The sequence below is a fragment of the Dysidea avara genome, chromosome 1, assembly GCF_963678975.1.
Source record: "Dysidea avara chromosome 1, odDysAvar1.4, whole genome shotgun sequence".
Taxonomy (NCBI): Eukaryota; Metazoa; Porifera; class Demospongiae; order Dictyoceratida; family Dysideidae; genus Dysidea; species Dysidea avara.
Window position 1 is genome coordinate 2,804,355 of NC_089272.1, and position 14,738 is coordinate 2,819,092.

Sequence of the window (14,738 nt, forward strand, 5' to 3'; positions counted from 1 at the left end):
TTATGCTGGAGGTGGGGTCTTGCAGACACGACATCTGCTGACTCGTGATATAGCCACATCACCTTTTAACCTCTCCATTGGTAGTCCGTCAATGTTGGCCAGCCAGAAGCTTTGGTCGGAGTTATAGAAATGACATGTTCCCTTGTCGGTGCACTCTAAGAATGGTAACGTGTTAAACTGTCGGAGACATGATCCAGGAGAGTGCAAGAATTGTCCACTACCCTCCGCACCACCTCCGGTGTTCTATGACAACAAAAGAATATTGTAAATATATGAGTGATTTGTACATTACAGTGAAACATCTTACAAAAGAACGCTTTTTAAAGTAAGAATTTTTGACCAAATTTAAGGTAAAAATGTATGGACTTTGCTGCCACATATATCTGTTATAACAGTATTGCAAATAAATTCTATGCCGTTACCATATCTCACAATTGTACAGGAAGATGTGAGTCTGAGAACACAAGGCTTTGACCCTGAAAACAAATTTTGTAATATACGCTCACATGTATGGGTAATCTCCTTTTGCTGAACAATTATTAGGCCATTATTGCTTGTTTCCTGTCACTAGGTGCAGCTAAACCAGATGCAGGTGGTGGTGGTACATTGATACACTTGACTGCTCTATTGAGTATCTAGATCTTGAAAGGTGCATAAGCTATGTACCCTAAGATGAAAAGGTTTCAACTTTCTGCAATGTTTATGTGCACAGCCAATGCATTTGTAACACTCAGTCACTTAGTGCCTCACTGTATCACAAAAACAAATATATGCTCACATGATCTATAATCCAACAATTGAATTTGGTAACTACCTTAAAATTAATTAAAGGAAAAATTAGAAATTTTAAGTTCGATTCGGGATCGTAGAAAAAGAAAGTAGGGAAACAAGGGAGGTTGCCTACACCTCTAGATATACTAGTGAATATTTAATCCCTTTAGGGATTAAATATTCACTATATAGTATATCTGGAGGTGTGGCGCCATCCTTTCTTTTGATGCAGTATGCATGGGTTCACCAGTCATAATAATGTTACAAAAAAAGTTAACAAACAAGTTAAAGGAAAAATTAAGTTCGACTAGGGATCATAGAAAAAAATAGGGAACAAGGGAGGTTGCACACCTCCAGATATACTAGTGAATTTTATCTGGAGGTGTAGGCAACCTCCCTTGTTTCCCTACTTTCTTTTTCTATGATCCCTAGTCGAAAAATTATTCACTAGTATATCTGGAGGTGTAGGCAACCTCCCTCTTTTTTTTCTATGATCCCTAGTCAAACTTAATTTTTCCTTTAACTTGTTTGTTTATTATTTTTGTAACATTATTATGACTGGTGAACCCATGCATACCGCATCAAAAGAAAGGATGGCACCAGAATTAATATTTTCGTCTGAACGCGTGCCGCAGCTATCATTAACTACTTTGAAAGTACAGTGGCCATTATGCTTCGATTTCAGCTATGTTCAGCCCGTTACAGATGAAAAACAGTAAAAGAAGTCCCTCTGCAACAATCCAGTCACCACGAAAATACGACGATTCACACGCACCCAACTATCAATTACTGCCTTGTAAGTGCAACAGCTATATTACGCTTCGCTTTCAGCTATGTTCAGCCCATTACACAGCATTACAAACGAAGAACAGTGTTAGAATCATCTCTGCAATCAGTCCAGTTACCACGGAAAATACGGACGATTCCCATTTACAAATATACTGTAGGGAAGCCATGCATCGCGCTACCGCGAATCGACACCTTTGGCTGTCAGCAAAAAGAAATGGGACACAAAGGAGGACAAAGGTAAGTCCATGATGTATGCATTGTACGTACTGCGGTATGCCAAAAGGATGAAACGACGTCGAACAATGAAAAACCAAGCCCGTAGCCTTAGCCGTTATCGAGTTACACTTGCCTGAAGGCATCAGGCAGGCAGGCAGGTAGGCAGTAGAAAATTCCATTGTATAAATTTGTTTTAAAATTTTGTAACAATTTATTGAGATCGTACTGAAGGCACTTTTGGGCTTGGTTATACCTAACCAATACTGCCAAGGTGCCAGGATGGAATTGTGAAGCTGGTTTTTTGGGTGAATATTTTGGCTAGGAAACCCAAATCTCCATGATCCCTAATATACAGTACTGTATGATATAGCAGTGACAGGAAACATGTAGTCAAGTACAGTATGTGACAATGGCCTGTAAGACACAATTAGCAGATAGCTGTAAGTGAACTGTTCCAACATCTTAAGTTGGCAAGCATTTGCCACCGAATTTTACAACAAAGACTGCATTGCTTCTAAGGATAGTTATATTTTCCTGAAAGTTCATGTTGAATGGCAAGCCATGACAAAGCTATGTTCCTATAGCATCCTTGTTGTATTTCCTTAAGTCAATTGCTAGTTTGTAAATACCTTTTTAGCAAACCTGATGATAGTGATGGTTGTGATGTATATAGTACTGTTGTAGTATTTGTGCTACATGTGAGGACTGTATAACATTAATATCTACAATACATCATACACACATTACACTACATGTGTATATACATACCATGAGGTAACTGTATCCCTCCCAGAGGCTGATCCAATCATCAGGACAATCAGGTACATCAGCTGACTGACTATGTACTGCCAACACAGCAGCATCAATCCTACACACAGCACATCTGGACACATAGTCCTCAGTCTGATCTGCTGGTACATTGCCATGGAATGTGTCATTCATGGTTGACAACCAATAGGTGTACTCATTTCTGAAGGAATAACTGCAGAGGCCGTGTTCACCTCTGCCTTGACACATTAAGAATGGCAGTGGGTTGAAGCGTCGTGCACAGGAGCCAGGTTTACCAAGGTCTTGTCCATGACCATATCCATTGCCATCAGTGAAGACTAAACTGTATCCACTCCAGAGGAGGGAAGAGTCAGGAGGGCATGATGGGACTTCTTCCGTCTGGCTGTGTACTGTGACCACATCAAACATATTACCTTGTCTGCCCTTAGCACCATCTACACCCATCATACCCTTCATACCTGCAGATAAAAAAAATTCAGCATGCACACTGTTTGCAGATGAATTTCTATGGCAAAGCTATGTAAAGCTGTTCATTTACACTACGTATATAGCTACATTTAATCCATTCAAGCTACAAATTATATACATACATACCTGGTAATCCATCATTTCCTCTGTCACCTTTTACTCCAGGTTTCCCTAATCTACCAGGTTCACCTTTCATTCCATCAGTCCCATTATCACCTTTAAGACCCATCTTTCCAGGAGGACCTCTACTGCCTGGTACACCAGGATCACCATCATCACCTTTTTCACCATCGACTCCTTGTGTTCCTGGTTCTCCATTCATCCCCTTCATACCAATGTCTCCTTTGGAGCCTTTATCTCCGGGTTTGCCAGACCTGCCAGCCAGTCCTTTTTCTCCCTGAGGGCCTTCAGGACCTCGTATGCCTCTGGGACCTTGAGGGCCCTCTAGTCCTCGCCTCCCAATCATTCCCTTTTCTCCAACAACTCCCTTCTCTCCTTTAATTCCTAACTCTCCTCTCTCTCCTTTAGGACCAGTAGGACCAGGATTTCCTGACCTTCCAGTTTCACCTTTCTCTCCCATAGGTCCAATCATTCCTTTCTCTCCTTGGTCTCCTTTTACACCAGGCTTGCCGCTACGTCCAGGTAAGCCTTTAGGCCCTGGATCTCCATCATTGCCATCCTTTCCTGGAGGTCCACTTCTGCCAGTATCTCCTTGTGGTCCTGGAGGGCCATCGTCTCCCATTAGCCCCTCATCTCCTTTTGGTCCAGCTGGGCCAGGGTCCCCTGGTTTTCCAGCTCTTCCAGTTTCACCTTTCATTCCTTGTGGTCCAATCATTCCTTTCTCACCCATGTCTCCAGTGTCACCCTTTTGGCCATCCTCCCCTTGGTCTCCTTCTGGTCCAATAGGACCTTGCATCCCTGTCTCTCCACGTTCACCTTTTGCACCATTGTCACCTTTCTGTCCTGGGTCTCCAGGAGCCCCATCATTTCCATCATCACCTTTCATCCCTGGTACTCCATCATTTCCATCTACTCCTTTTTGCCCCTTTTGTCCATCCATACCATTAGCTCCTGGGACACCATCATTTCCTGTTTCTCCTCTAGGCCCAGTTTGTCCTAACTCCCCTTTCTCTCCTTTCATGCCGATGTTTCCACGAAGTCCCCTTTCTCCCATGTCTCCTTTTTCACCAGGTAATCCAGGCATACCAGGCTCACCAGGTTTACCAACTCTTCCTGTTGTGCCATTTGATCCTTTTTCACCTATCCATCCTTTCTGTCCCTTCTCTCCATTTTCACCTGGCTTGCCACTGCGGCCAGCAATTCCTTTAGCTCCTGCCGGTCCTTCAGGTCCAGTTTTTCCTGGAGGTCCACTTCTACCAGGATCTCCTGGTACTCCCGGTAACCCATCTCTACCAATCACACCATCAGTTCCTTTAGGGCCCGGGGGACCTGGATCCCCAGGCTTGCCACTTCTTCCAGTTTCACCTTTCATTCCTTGAGGTCCAATCATTCCCTTCTCTCCTATATCACCTTTAGGTCCAACATCACCAGTGTTTCCCTTAGGCCCCTGAGGACCAGTAGGGCCATCAGCACCATCACGTCCACGTGGTCCCATATCCCCTTGTTCACCTTTTTGTCCTTGGATTCCTTGAGGACCAATTGGTCCATCCTCTCCCTGTGGACCAACTGGTCCAATTGGTCCTTGTTGGCCATCATCTCCATTTTCACCTTTCATTCCTTGTACTCCAGGATCACCAGTCTGTCCTCGATCACCCATGTCTCCTTTGCTGCCTGCTGGGCCTATTGGTCCCTGCTCTCCTGTCATTCCCTTTTCACCAGTGTCACCTTTCATGCCTCGTTGTCCCATGTCTCCCTTCTCTCCAGCCGGTCCAGGATCACCTGGCTTTCCAGATCTTCCCACTTCTCCTTTCATGCCCGTTTCACCATCCATTCCTTTCTCCCCAGGCACTCCTGGGTCTCCTGGTTTACCAGTTTGGCCAGGATTACCTACTGGTCCTGGCGGTCCCTGAATGCCCATTTTTCCAGGTGGACCACTTCGTCCAGTTGGTCCTTCAGGACCAGGTAATCCATCATCACCTTCCTCGCCCTTCATTCCAGGAGAACCTTCAGGACCAGGGCCACCTGGCTTGCCAATTCTTCCTGGAGGTCCTGGGGGGCCTTCCGGTCCAGGGTCACCCATTTTGCCAGGGAATCCACTTCTTCCTGGGTTACCACGATCACCTTTGTCACCATTGGTGCCATTCATTCCTATTTCTCCTTTCATTCCTGGATCTCCTGGCTTTCCAATTCTTCCTGTTGAGGTGTCACATACAATAGCATCATTATAATGTAGTATACACATAATAGAGTATATTTTTAGAATCTTTCTGAACAACAAACTTAATAATTATAACAAGAGTTCATAATAGTAAGTTATATAAGTACCTTACTTATATTACAAACTCTTGATTCTAGGGGTAACTTAGAGTTTTTGAAGTCCAAACTTTCACAACATTTTGTAATAATTTAAATCAACAGATATTTTTCCATTAGCTGTGTTCAACAACTGTAAAAAGTACAGAATTATTAAAATCAAGAGGTTACTCGACAAGTCAAAACTACTGTGTACATACAAATTTTAAAGGTACATAATTCTTTGCAGATTAACAAATTTCAGAAGTTTCGCAGTTTCATTTTCAAGTATCACTCATATTTCACGTGGGTAACCTATTGTATAACATTGAGCCAATCCTAATAATTGTTAATTTCCAAGGATGAAAATTTTGTGCAGCCGTGAGATTCAACACTTTTTGTCACTATCAGGGTTTATTCTCTTGGCTGTACTATAGGACAAAGTAATTTGTGAAACAAAATCCTCAACTTTGTTTATCCATGAATGTTACACCCATCAGGGTGTACCTCAAAGAATGTGCAATTTTATAGCAGGTATGTGTATCACATTTGCACAGTTAATTTTCGTGCTTAGCACGTGATTATTCCAAACTTTCTGTCCTCACGACTACTGATTTGTTGTATATTGCTCTGTAATATTCAGCTTATAAGTTTATAGTTATAGACAAGCTCACCTTGAGTTCCCTTTTCTCCTTTTGTTACATTTTCACAGCAATCTGGAGCAAGAACATCTGTTTGTCTCTTTTGTCTCTGCTTATCTTGTGCTGTGTTATGAACATTTCTCTTCCATTTCATACCATCTACAAGTTGATCATCAGCTAACAATAATAATAAGAGAATTCTGTGACATGCGAGCAATGAATTGTATGTCAATAAAATAATATCTACAATAAATTATTTATAGTTTGTATTTGTATAATGTTACATTAATATTAAACACGAGGATTCCATTACACATATGGATGACATGTATGTATGGGTTGGGTTGTGTTGACACTCAGTACAGGTCAACACAGCTGTTTATGGGTCATACAAATAGTGGAATAACATATTCAATGGTAATCGTGATACAATTACAATGTATGCATTATATAGTTGTAGAGTTGGTGAAACTGGAATTTTTCTGACATTTAACTAAACAAAAAAAGTAACTAATTGATCGATCACTACTGTAATAGTTACAATTAGTACCAGTCCTCCGATAATCCTATATCTTGTTACTACTGGAGGAAATGTCATAGCTGTGATATTCAAGTGTACCACAGCAAAGTAAATACTAGAATTCAATTGGCAGTTGTTTTCATCTCTATCACTGAGCAATACATTCTTGTATGCCAATACATTGGGTGTTATAGTGATAGTAACGAAGGGGAGGTGTTGCTACACTACATTCCTCATTGTTTCTATGTTACAACAGACAATAGCCAAGGCAAAACAGCAAGCTGTGGCCTAAGATTCTGAATCACAGGGCTCTACGTAATCATAGATGGTATACTATGTACATAGTATACTATCTATGATTACGTAGATAGTATACTATGTACATAGTATATTATCTATGATGTAATTTACTGAAATGCATAATTTACTGATATGTGTAATTTAGTAACCCTCAGGTCCTGTAATAGCACCCTCAGGTACCACAACACAAGACCTTCTAGAACCAGCATTTAACTATTATGTAATTCTCTTCAAATAATACATCAAATATGCAGATTGCAACGTTTTCAATCAAGGCTGGGGGAAGCAGATCAAGCAATGAAAATACTCTGAAAATGGATTCTAACTCAAAGTGTTATTCCAAGAATTAAATTTTTAATAATAAAAACAGCACAAGTTGCCACAGTAAAAGAATATGGGATAGCACAGAATTTAAGTCTTGTCTCTAGCCACCTTAATCACAGAAAGGTAGTGTGGTGATATCAGTCAAACTCTTTGGCCCAGGAAAACTGCATTAATAAAGTAGGATCAGTAAAACCAGCCCGGTGGTTGTTTATAGCACTATTTCCAATTGTCTATTGTTTCAACTTTGGATTGTAGGTAGGTTTTCATACACAAACTGAGTGTAAGTGTGCATTTATCATGCCAGCAAGATTTTTGAGGAAATGCTCCTTTTTGCAGCTGACTGATGATAAGAAACATGTTCACACTAGAACCAAGAATACCAGTTTAATGTCTCTAGACAACCTTCATTTGATCTAGCACATGGGCAGCTGGAAATGAGACTACAAGTACTGAAGTGATGTTACTAATAGGGCAATTTTTTGTAGTAAATAACTTGTAAAGTACAGCTGTTCAGAGATATTTGTGTCTTGTCAAAACAACACATAATAAATCACACTACTGACAACAGATGTGATCAGCAGTTTTGTGGCTTTTTGTACAAACTATAATGACATCACGTCATCAACACCTGTTTGTGGTAATTTACACAATGACTGTGGCATTAGCAGGCATCTTAGGATGAAGGGAAAGTACAAAATGATGTGATACAAGCCATACAATATATCAAAAGGTTGTGTGTTGTTCAGATGTGTAGCTATGTCTGTGTTCTCGTGCTAGTCACTACTATACATTAAGAACATCAGGGAGATCAACTTACCTGTGCACTCCATTATTAAGACAAACTACCTGTAATTTAAAATTTTTAAATAATTGTTATTGGATTTTGGAAACCAGATTCTCACACACACCTAAGCCTGTTATGTTATGTTAGCTGTGAATATCAGAAGCACCATGAATATTGTGCATGCTACTTTTAACACTATTACACTAGATATTTAGACATCTGCACCTGTACTAGCTACTCAAAGGACAAGTAATTTAGAATTATTATTCCTCACATTATTTAAAGCTGGGATAGACTCAGACTGCTCCCAGCCTACGCACAATTATATGTCATTCCAAAGTCTCGAGAAATATCACAGCATTTATAACTGCTTACATTACCAGCAAACACATGCACAGACATGTTGGGAATCTTTGGATTATAATTCAAATCTTGGATTAATGCAACCCAACTACATTTAGCCCAAAGATATCACATAGATAACAGAATTATTGTTGGAAGGCAATATGCTTTCATCGAAAATTCTACATCATGGCAAATGTTCTTTTCAGATATCACGGTCGATTACAACAAACCATTGTGTAATTTTTACATTGTTTGTTCTGTGCAGATATCACAAAAGCAGGAAGGTTTTTAGTGTTATAATAATACATTAATTAATGAACATATAAGTTATGCACAAACTGCAAAATGTTTTGCCGAACTGTTTTATGCAAGGAGGTGGAGCTTAGTGGACAATTTTTGAGCTACCAGTTCGCTTATTACACATGTATAATAATATGTATGTCCTACTGGTCCCGTAACATGTGGTCGCTTCGCTGCATGCGTGATGTATACTACCCACAGCAGAAACTACTACACTTTTTATAGTGGACATGGTATGAATTTTATCATTGTATATTATGCTTATAGCCACCAGACAATAATTCAACTGTTGGTCTCCTACTAACAAATATTCACCTGTCTTAATATTAAACTTGGTGTCTGAAGTGATCAAATTTCCTGATGAAAATAATCTCTGCCATTCACTAATAGTCTGTTCTAATGTAGCAATCTTGTTAGCTTGTTGTTCTGATGCTGTTAACAATTGTTCAATGTCTGACTCTACATCTGACCTTGATGATTGCCAGTGCCAATTAGTGAACACCAACAGGTTTAGATTAGCAACACAAATCACTCCTAACACAATTAGCCATATAGCAGAAGTCTCCATAATTGTAGCTACTACTATTATTACACTAGTAACTTAGAAGCATTGTTACTAAACTATAGTCTCTGCTATGCAGCTGAGCTTTATAAGTACAATTGGTGTAAACAAAGGCACAATGGCATGATTTAAAACTTGCACATCTGTTATCTTGTGTAAACTAATGGTTAGCCACAAAGCATTCACATGTGGTCAACAATTTGTCAACCAACTCTCCATCATCATAGCCACTAGAAACCACAAGAATTCTTCTCAAAACAATAAGTTTTAATCTGTCACAAATTAAAAATGTTACACTTCATCTATTACTACTTACTGAAAACACCATACAGGAGCACTACTGAGCCACTATAGAAAACAGTACAGTTTGTTTATTGACTGCAGTCTAAATTAAGTCATACTGACCTCATCAGCTGTCATGTATTGATAAGGCTTGTTGCCTAGCAACAAACTACATCAAAGTCTCTCAGTTAATTATGTCACCATCAGTGACAATCAAAGTCTAATTGTTCTGTGTTTAACATACTGTGTGCAGCCAAGCTGTATACAGTAGCTGTGTACATAATTATTATGACAACTTATAAGAGCTTACAAGCATGGAACTGAAGAATTTCTTTTAAGCACTGGCTATTAGGAGAAACCCAGATTATTACTACTAGCATTATTTCTTTTAGAGCATCAATTTAACACAGGAAAATTTTATGATTTGCTTGTGTACTCGTCAAAATTCACTTGTCACAATTTTTATTATTATTTGTACACATACTATAATACTGTATAATTATGGTATATCCATGTTGTGACCATTAGCTACTATCACTTCACATGCTTTGTTGCATTCAACCACTTTACTTCACCAACGCTAGCAGAAAGGCTATCAAACTAATTATTATGTCCATGCAATAGCCTCATGTCACACACAAGTGTTCATGATTTTACACTGCAACATGCATAATGCCACAGTTTGTATTATAATGTAAAGTTAATAGTTGTGGTGACAAATACAGAATTGGATTGGAACTTTAAACACATATCTACATAGTTAGTATTAAAATAGTAATTTTAGAACAAAAAATGAATTATATAGTAACTTTTTAAAGTGTAAAGTCAGACAATGAACCAAGCAAAGGATCATTGAGTAGCTATCTATTAATGCAAGAAGATAATAAATATTGTATGAAAGTCTCAAAACATTTCTATACCATTACAATATCTACACTACACAAAAACTGATCACAAATCAAATTTAGTTGTCATCTTGTTGTCCTGGTGGAGTCTTACACACACGACACCTACTGATCCGAGACATGGCCATGCTACCCTTCAGTCGTTCCATAGGTAGTCCATTAATGTTAGCCAGCCAGAAACTGAGGTCAGAGTTGTAGAAGTGACACACACCCTTGTTGTTACACTCCACAAATGGTAGTGTACTAAATTGTTGGAGACATGATCCGGGAGAATCCAGAAACTGCCCACTACCTTCAGCTCCACCTCCAGTGTTCTGTGGTGTAATTTTACTAGTAACAGTGCATGTAGCCGGTTACACATTTTATACATAGAGGTCTTCAGAAGAATCCAAAAACATGTATATTAACAGGACACCACGCAGGGGTGGTGGAGCAGGCCAAAGAGTGAGGGGGCCAGGCCAGCTGTAAAGTGAAAACAAACAAACAAACAAAAAAAAAGGTCACTGCCTGCTGACAATAGCTGCTCTCCACCAATCATATCTCCTTATTTATGATTACACATACGTAGCTAAGTAGCTTGCTACACTGCTTCTCTGAATACTGTGACTGCTCTATTAGAGTATCCAGATTTTGACTGTTCTATTAGAGCATCTCAATCTTTTCTTGTAAACAGTGTCCGATAAAAGTGGGGAGGCATGGCCCCCCTGCCCCCTGTCTCCACTACCTATGCCACAATGTATGAGCTTATGTCATGTAATAGCTACAGTAATCTACAAGAAATATCAGAAACAAAACAGTGTGGAAATAGTAAATGCGCTTTGAGACTCTGGATGTTTGAATTGTTGTAACTTGACCTTTTTAATGGTGTGTATATTTCAGTATGGCAAACAAAGAGACCATTCAGCACTACAGTTTTGAATAACTGTATGTGCTTTAGTTGCTAAAACATGTTTGGCCAGATGTGATATTTGCCCTACTAGCCACAGTTAAGTAGCTTGTTTCAGCCACAATACTCCACAGACAATATATAGGGCTTAACAATAAATTTATTTATTAGCCAACTCGCACTAGTGGTTTATGTATGATAAATTATTCTATTACAATGTCTCATGTTTTAGATGTTGAAAGTGGCATAGCACTCTGCAATACATCACAGCTATTATATACACAACGTAAGCTCAGTCCTGTAAATATACATGTTATTGGATTCTTCTGAAGACCTCTATACTTTGATATACTGTTCCCATGTTAAAATAATTAACTGAAGTTCAGCCACGGTTTTCCATTAAAATGCTATGAGTAGAAGGTAGTTTTAATGGTGTGCATACAGCTGTGTAATGTGTTTGTCAGCATACAGTTCAATTAGCCTTGGAAGTGACTTATGGTATGTATTTCTGAAACTCTGGTTATGCCACTGCGTCCATGTGTGTACACATAGCTTTAGTAACTGGACTGCATTCCAAGTAAAAGTTAACTACACTAAAAACTTTTGAATGCAGAAGGTTATGTGCGTATTGTTAATAAAAATAATGGTGCACTTTTACCACCATGTAGTTGTTGACACAGATTAGAGTGATGGATTGTTATATTATTTCAACAACTTTGAATTGCTCATATAACACCATCGCTAAGCATCTGTGTATGCAAAAATCATAATGCAAATATAATACAAAAACACTTCAAACTTTAATCACATGAAAGAGAGCAAAATTTACAGATTTCAGCACAATTAGCCATAAACATCAAGTATTGCGGTGAGGCCATAACAAGGTCATTGATTGCAACATTGTTAAACCACAAATGGTTGCAAATGTAAAATATACATGAGCCAAAAGATTCATAGAATCACTCAAGTAGTGGACTATTGTAATAAAACAGTCTAATGTTATTTGTGGTGGACCACTATCCACCAATATTCATATGTATAACAAACACAGAGTATGTCATATCAGTTTGTAAAATGCATGCAAAATTGTGAAAACTACATACCTGTCAAGAAATAGACATGAAAATGTTCTATGTTATGTACCAACAAGAGTGTATACAATACTATACTAAGCTGCACAGTGCTTGTTCTTTACACTGCACATGTTATATATGTCAAGGAACGCAATAGTGTATCATGTGACCAAGTACAGCTCAGTGCTGCAGGCAAGCGACAGACAATGAAGTGAGCAGACACACTTGAAAACCAAAAATGTCACAGTATACACACCATTTCCACATGGTATGTATGTTGGGACATTTTCTGGTGTGTCAGACACACTTTATATTTTACAGTGTGTATTTTACAAGAATCATGCATCTGTAGCTTGATTGGGCTTGGACAGAAACATTTCTGCTGTGGAAATTCCCTCAGGGTAGGGTACCTCCTGTTTCGAGCTTAATCCACCTAGCCACCATGTACTTTCAAAGTTTGTTTCTTCATATATATAATTCTTCATCTTGTTCCACTTAAACAAATCTTTATAATTCACAGGTGCTTTAGTCGATTTACTATTCAAATTTGGAGGCAGTGTGAGAACAATGCAACATATTTACAGTCTTCACATCAGAGAAAGATAAGGGAGTTGTGTGCAATTTTTGACAGATACAAGAGAAATTATTGTCACAGCACAGTGTAAACCATTTGGAATAACCATCATGGTGCAAATGTTTTGTGATTTGAAAGAAATCGCAATAACAGGGAAGACTGCTCAGTGTAAAAATACTACTTTTCAGCAGTGTCCTGACAAACATAATTACATACACAAGTATATACTATTATCATTATTATTATTAAACAGGAAATATCAGTGAGGCATAGCTAAGCCTGTACGGTTCCTGATCTATATAAGTAAGACTTTTTCCATCTGGTAGTATCTTACGAGTTATAAAAATACTTCTATAGAAACTATCAAACTGTCTCTTGAACTGGCTTATAGTGTGGGTGCTGTGACCACTTCATATGGTATAGCTAGCTTGTTCCAATTATCAACAATCCTCTGACTAAAAGTGTGGGTTAAGTTCTAACATCTAGTGATATCTGTTGTTTAATACCTTAAATGGGTGACCTCTATAGTATTGCTGTAAGTTGGAAAAGTAAAAAAAAAAATGACTAGGGTGTAGATTATAAATGTTATGGAAAATAACTGTAGTCATATCGCCATATAAACATCTATTATTTCAATGATGCAGTAGGTTATAATTAAGCAATTTAAGTCTTTTTTAGTACATTAAATGTTTAATAGATGGAACTACTTTAGTAGCCATTTGTTGGACACATTCTACCTTTTGTTAGTCTAAAGCATAGAAATGGTCCCCAGATAACATATATACCATTTTCAAGTTGAGGGTGAACAAATGATGTGAATAAACATGTAAATGTTTCCTTTGTGAGATTTACAAATGATTCTTGATAAGACCAACAGTACAAATAGTCTTGCTGATGGCAAATAAGGAATTTTAAGTTTGATTATGGGTCATAGATAAAAGTAGGGAGACAATGGAGGTCACAGTGGACATTTACTTCAGTCTATGCTCATGACACAAGGTGTAGTGAGTTCAGCTACAAACAAGTCATCCTGTAGAGAGTTCAGCTACACAACAAGACAACCTAGAAAAACTAGTCATCCAGTAGAGAGTTATAATTGCAAGTTACCAGTAGAGATATCAGCTACAGTGAAATCACCATGTACACCGGTAGCAAGCTAAGCCACAACTGTAGAAATTTCAGCTGCAAACATATCATCCTGCATCAGCTGCAATCAAGGCATCCTGTAGGCAAACAAGTCACCCTTTAGAGCATTTTTGTGAGTTCACCTATTTTACAAGTCACTCTGTAGAACGATCAGCTACAATCAAGCCATCATGCATGTACAGAGTTCAGCTACAACAAGTCACTGTGTAGCTATGTAAAATCTTATCCTGTAGATAGTTTGGGTATCATAGCATCCTGTACAGAGTTCAGTTACATACCCTAATAGCTACATGATAATCAATTTACAATAGACACATAAGCTGTATACTAGGGCTATATAAAATGGTGACACTCTCCTCCACTTTTGTTAACTCTCAGTAAAACCTATACCTCAACAAGTGACAACTATTTTATCTCGATAAACGATATTATCTCAATAATGATGTTACATATCATTAAACACAGTTTTGTTAAAGTAAAGTAGTACTTGTTAAGATTTATCACTTCCCCAACTAGTTTGACACCTTTCCACAAGGTTTTCAACTTGATTTACAATAGATTACAAAGATTTACTATTATCTCAATAAGGAACTTGTTATCTTATTTACGATAGGTGATTAATTATCTAGATAATCTTTTATCTCCCAGCCC

General features: G+C 38.4%; 2 protein-coding genes across 3 annotated transcripts in view; both read right to left on the minus strand.

The window, feature by feature from the left end:
* Window positions 1-6,240, minus strand: LOC136246760 (collagen alpha-1(IV) chain-like). Its single transcript, XM_066038604.1, has 5 exons — window positions 6,120-6,240; window positions 3,160-5,346; window positions 2,545-3,023; window positions 2,406-2,468; window positions 1-243 (listed from the first exon to the last, which is right to left on the minus strand). The coding sequence occupies exons 1-5, from the start codon at window positions 6,238-6,240 to the stop codon at window positions 1-3; spliced, it is 3,093 nt and encodes a 1,030-aa protein (XP_065894676.1).
* LOC136252983 (collagen alpha-1(IV) chain-like) overlaps window positions 5,206-14,738 on the minus strand; it is a 24,409-nt gene continuing 14,876 nt past the window's right edge. Inside the window, exons 7-8 of one of the 2 annotated variants that reach the window (XR_010699890.1) lie at window positions 6,120-6,263; window positions 5,206-5,346 (exon numbers count right to left, since the gene is read on the minus strand). Coding sequence is in view for 1 of the 2 variants with exons in the window: in XM_066045572.1 (XP_065901644.1) it covers window positions 10,468-10,722 (255 nt within the window). In the remaining variant the exon portion in view is untranslated. Of the gene's footprint in view, window positions 5,347-6,119; window positions 6,264-10,147; window positions 10,723-14,738 lie in introns of those variants that run through there. The other variant, XM_066045572.1, reaches the window with a different exon arrangement.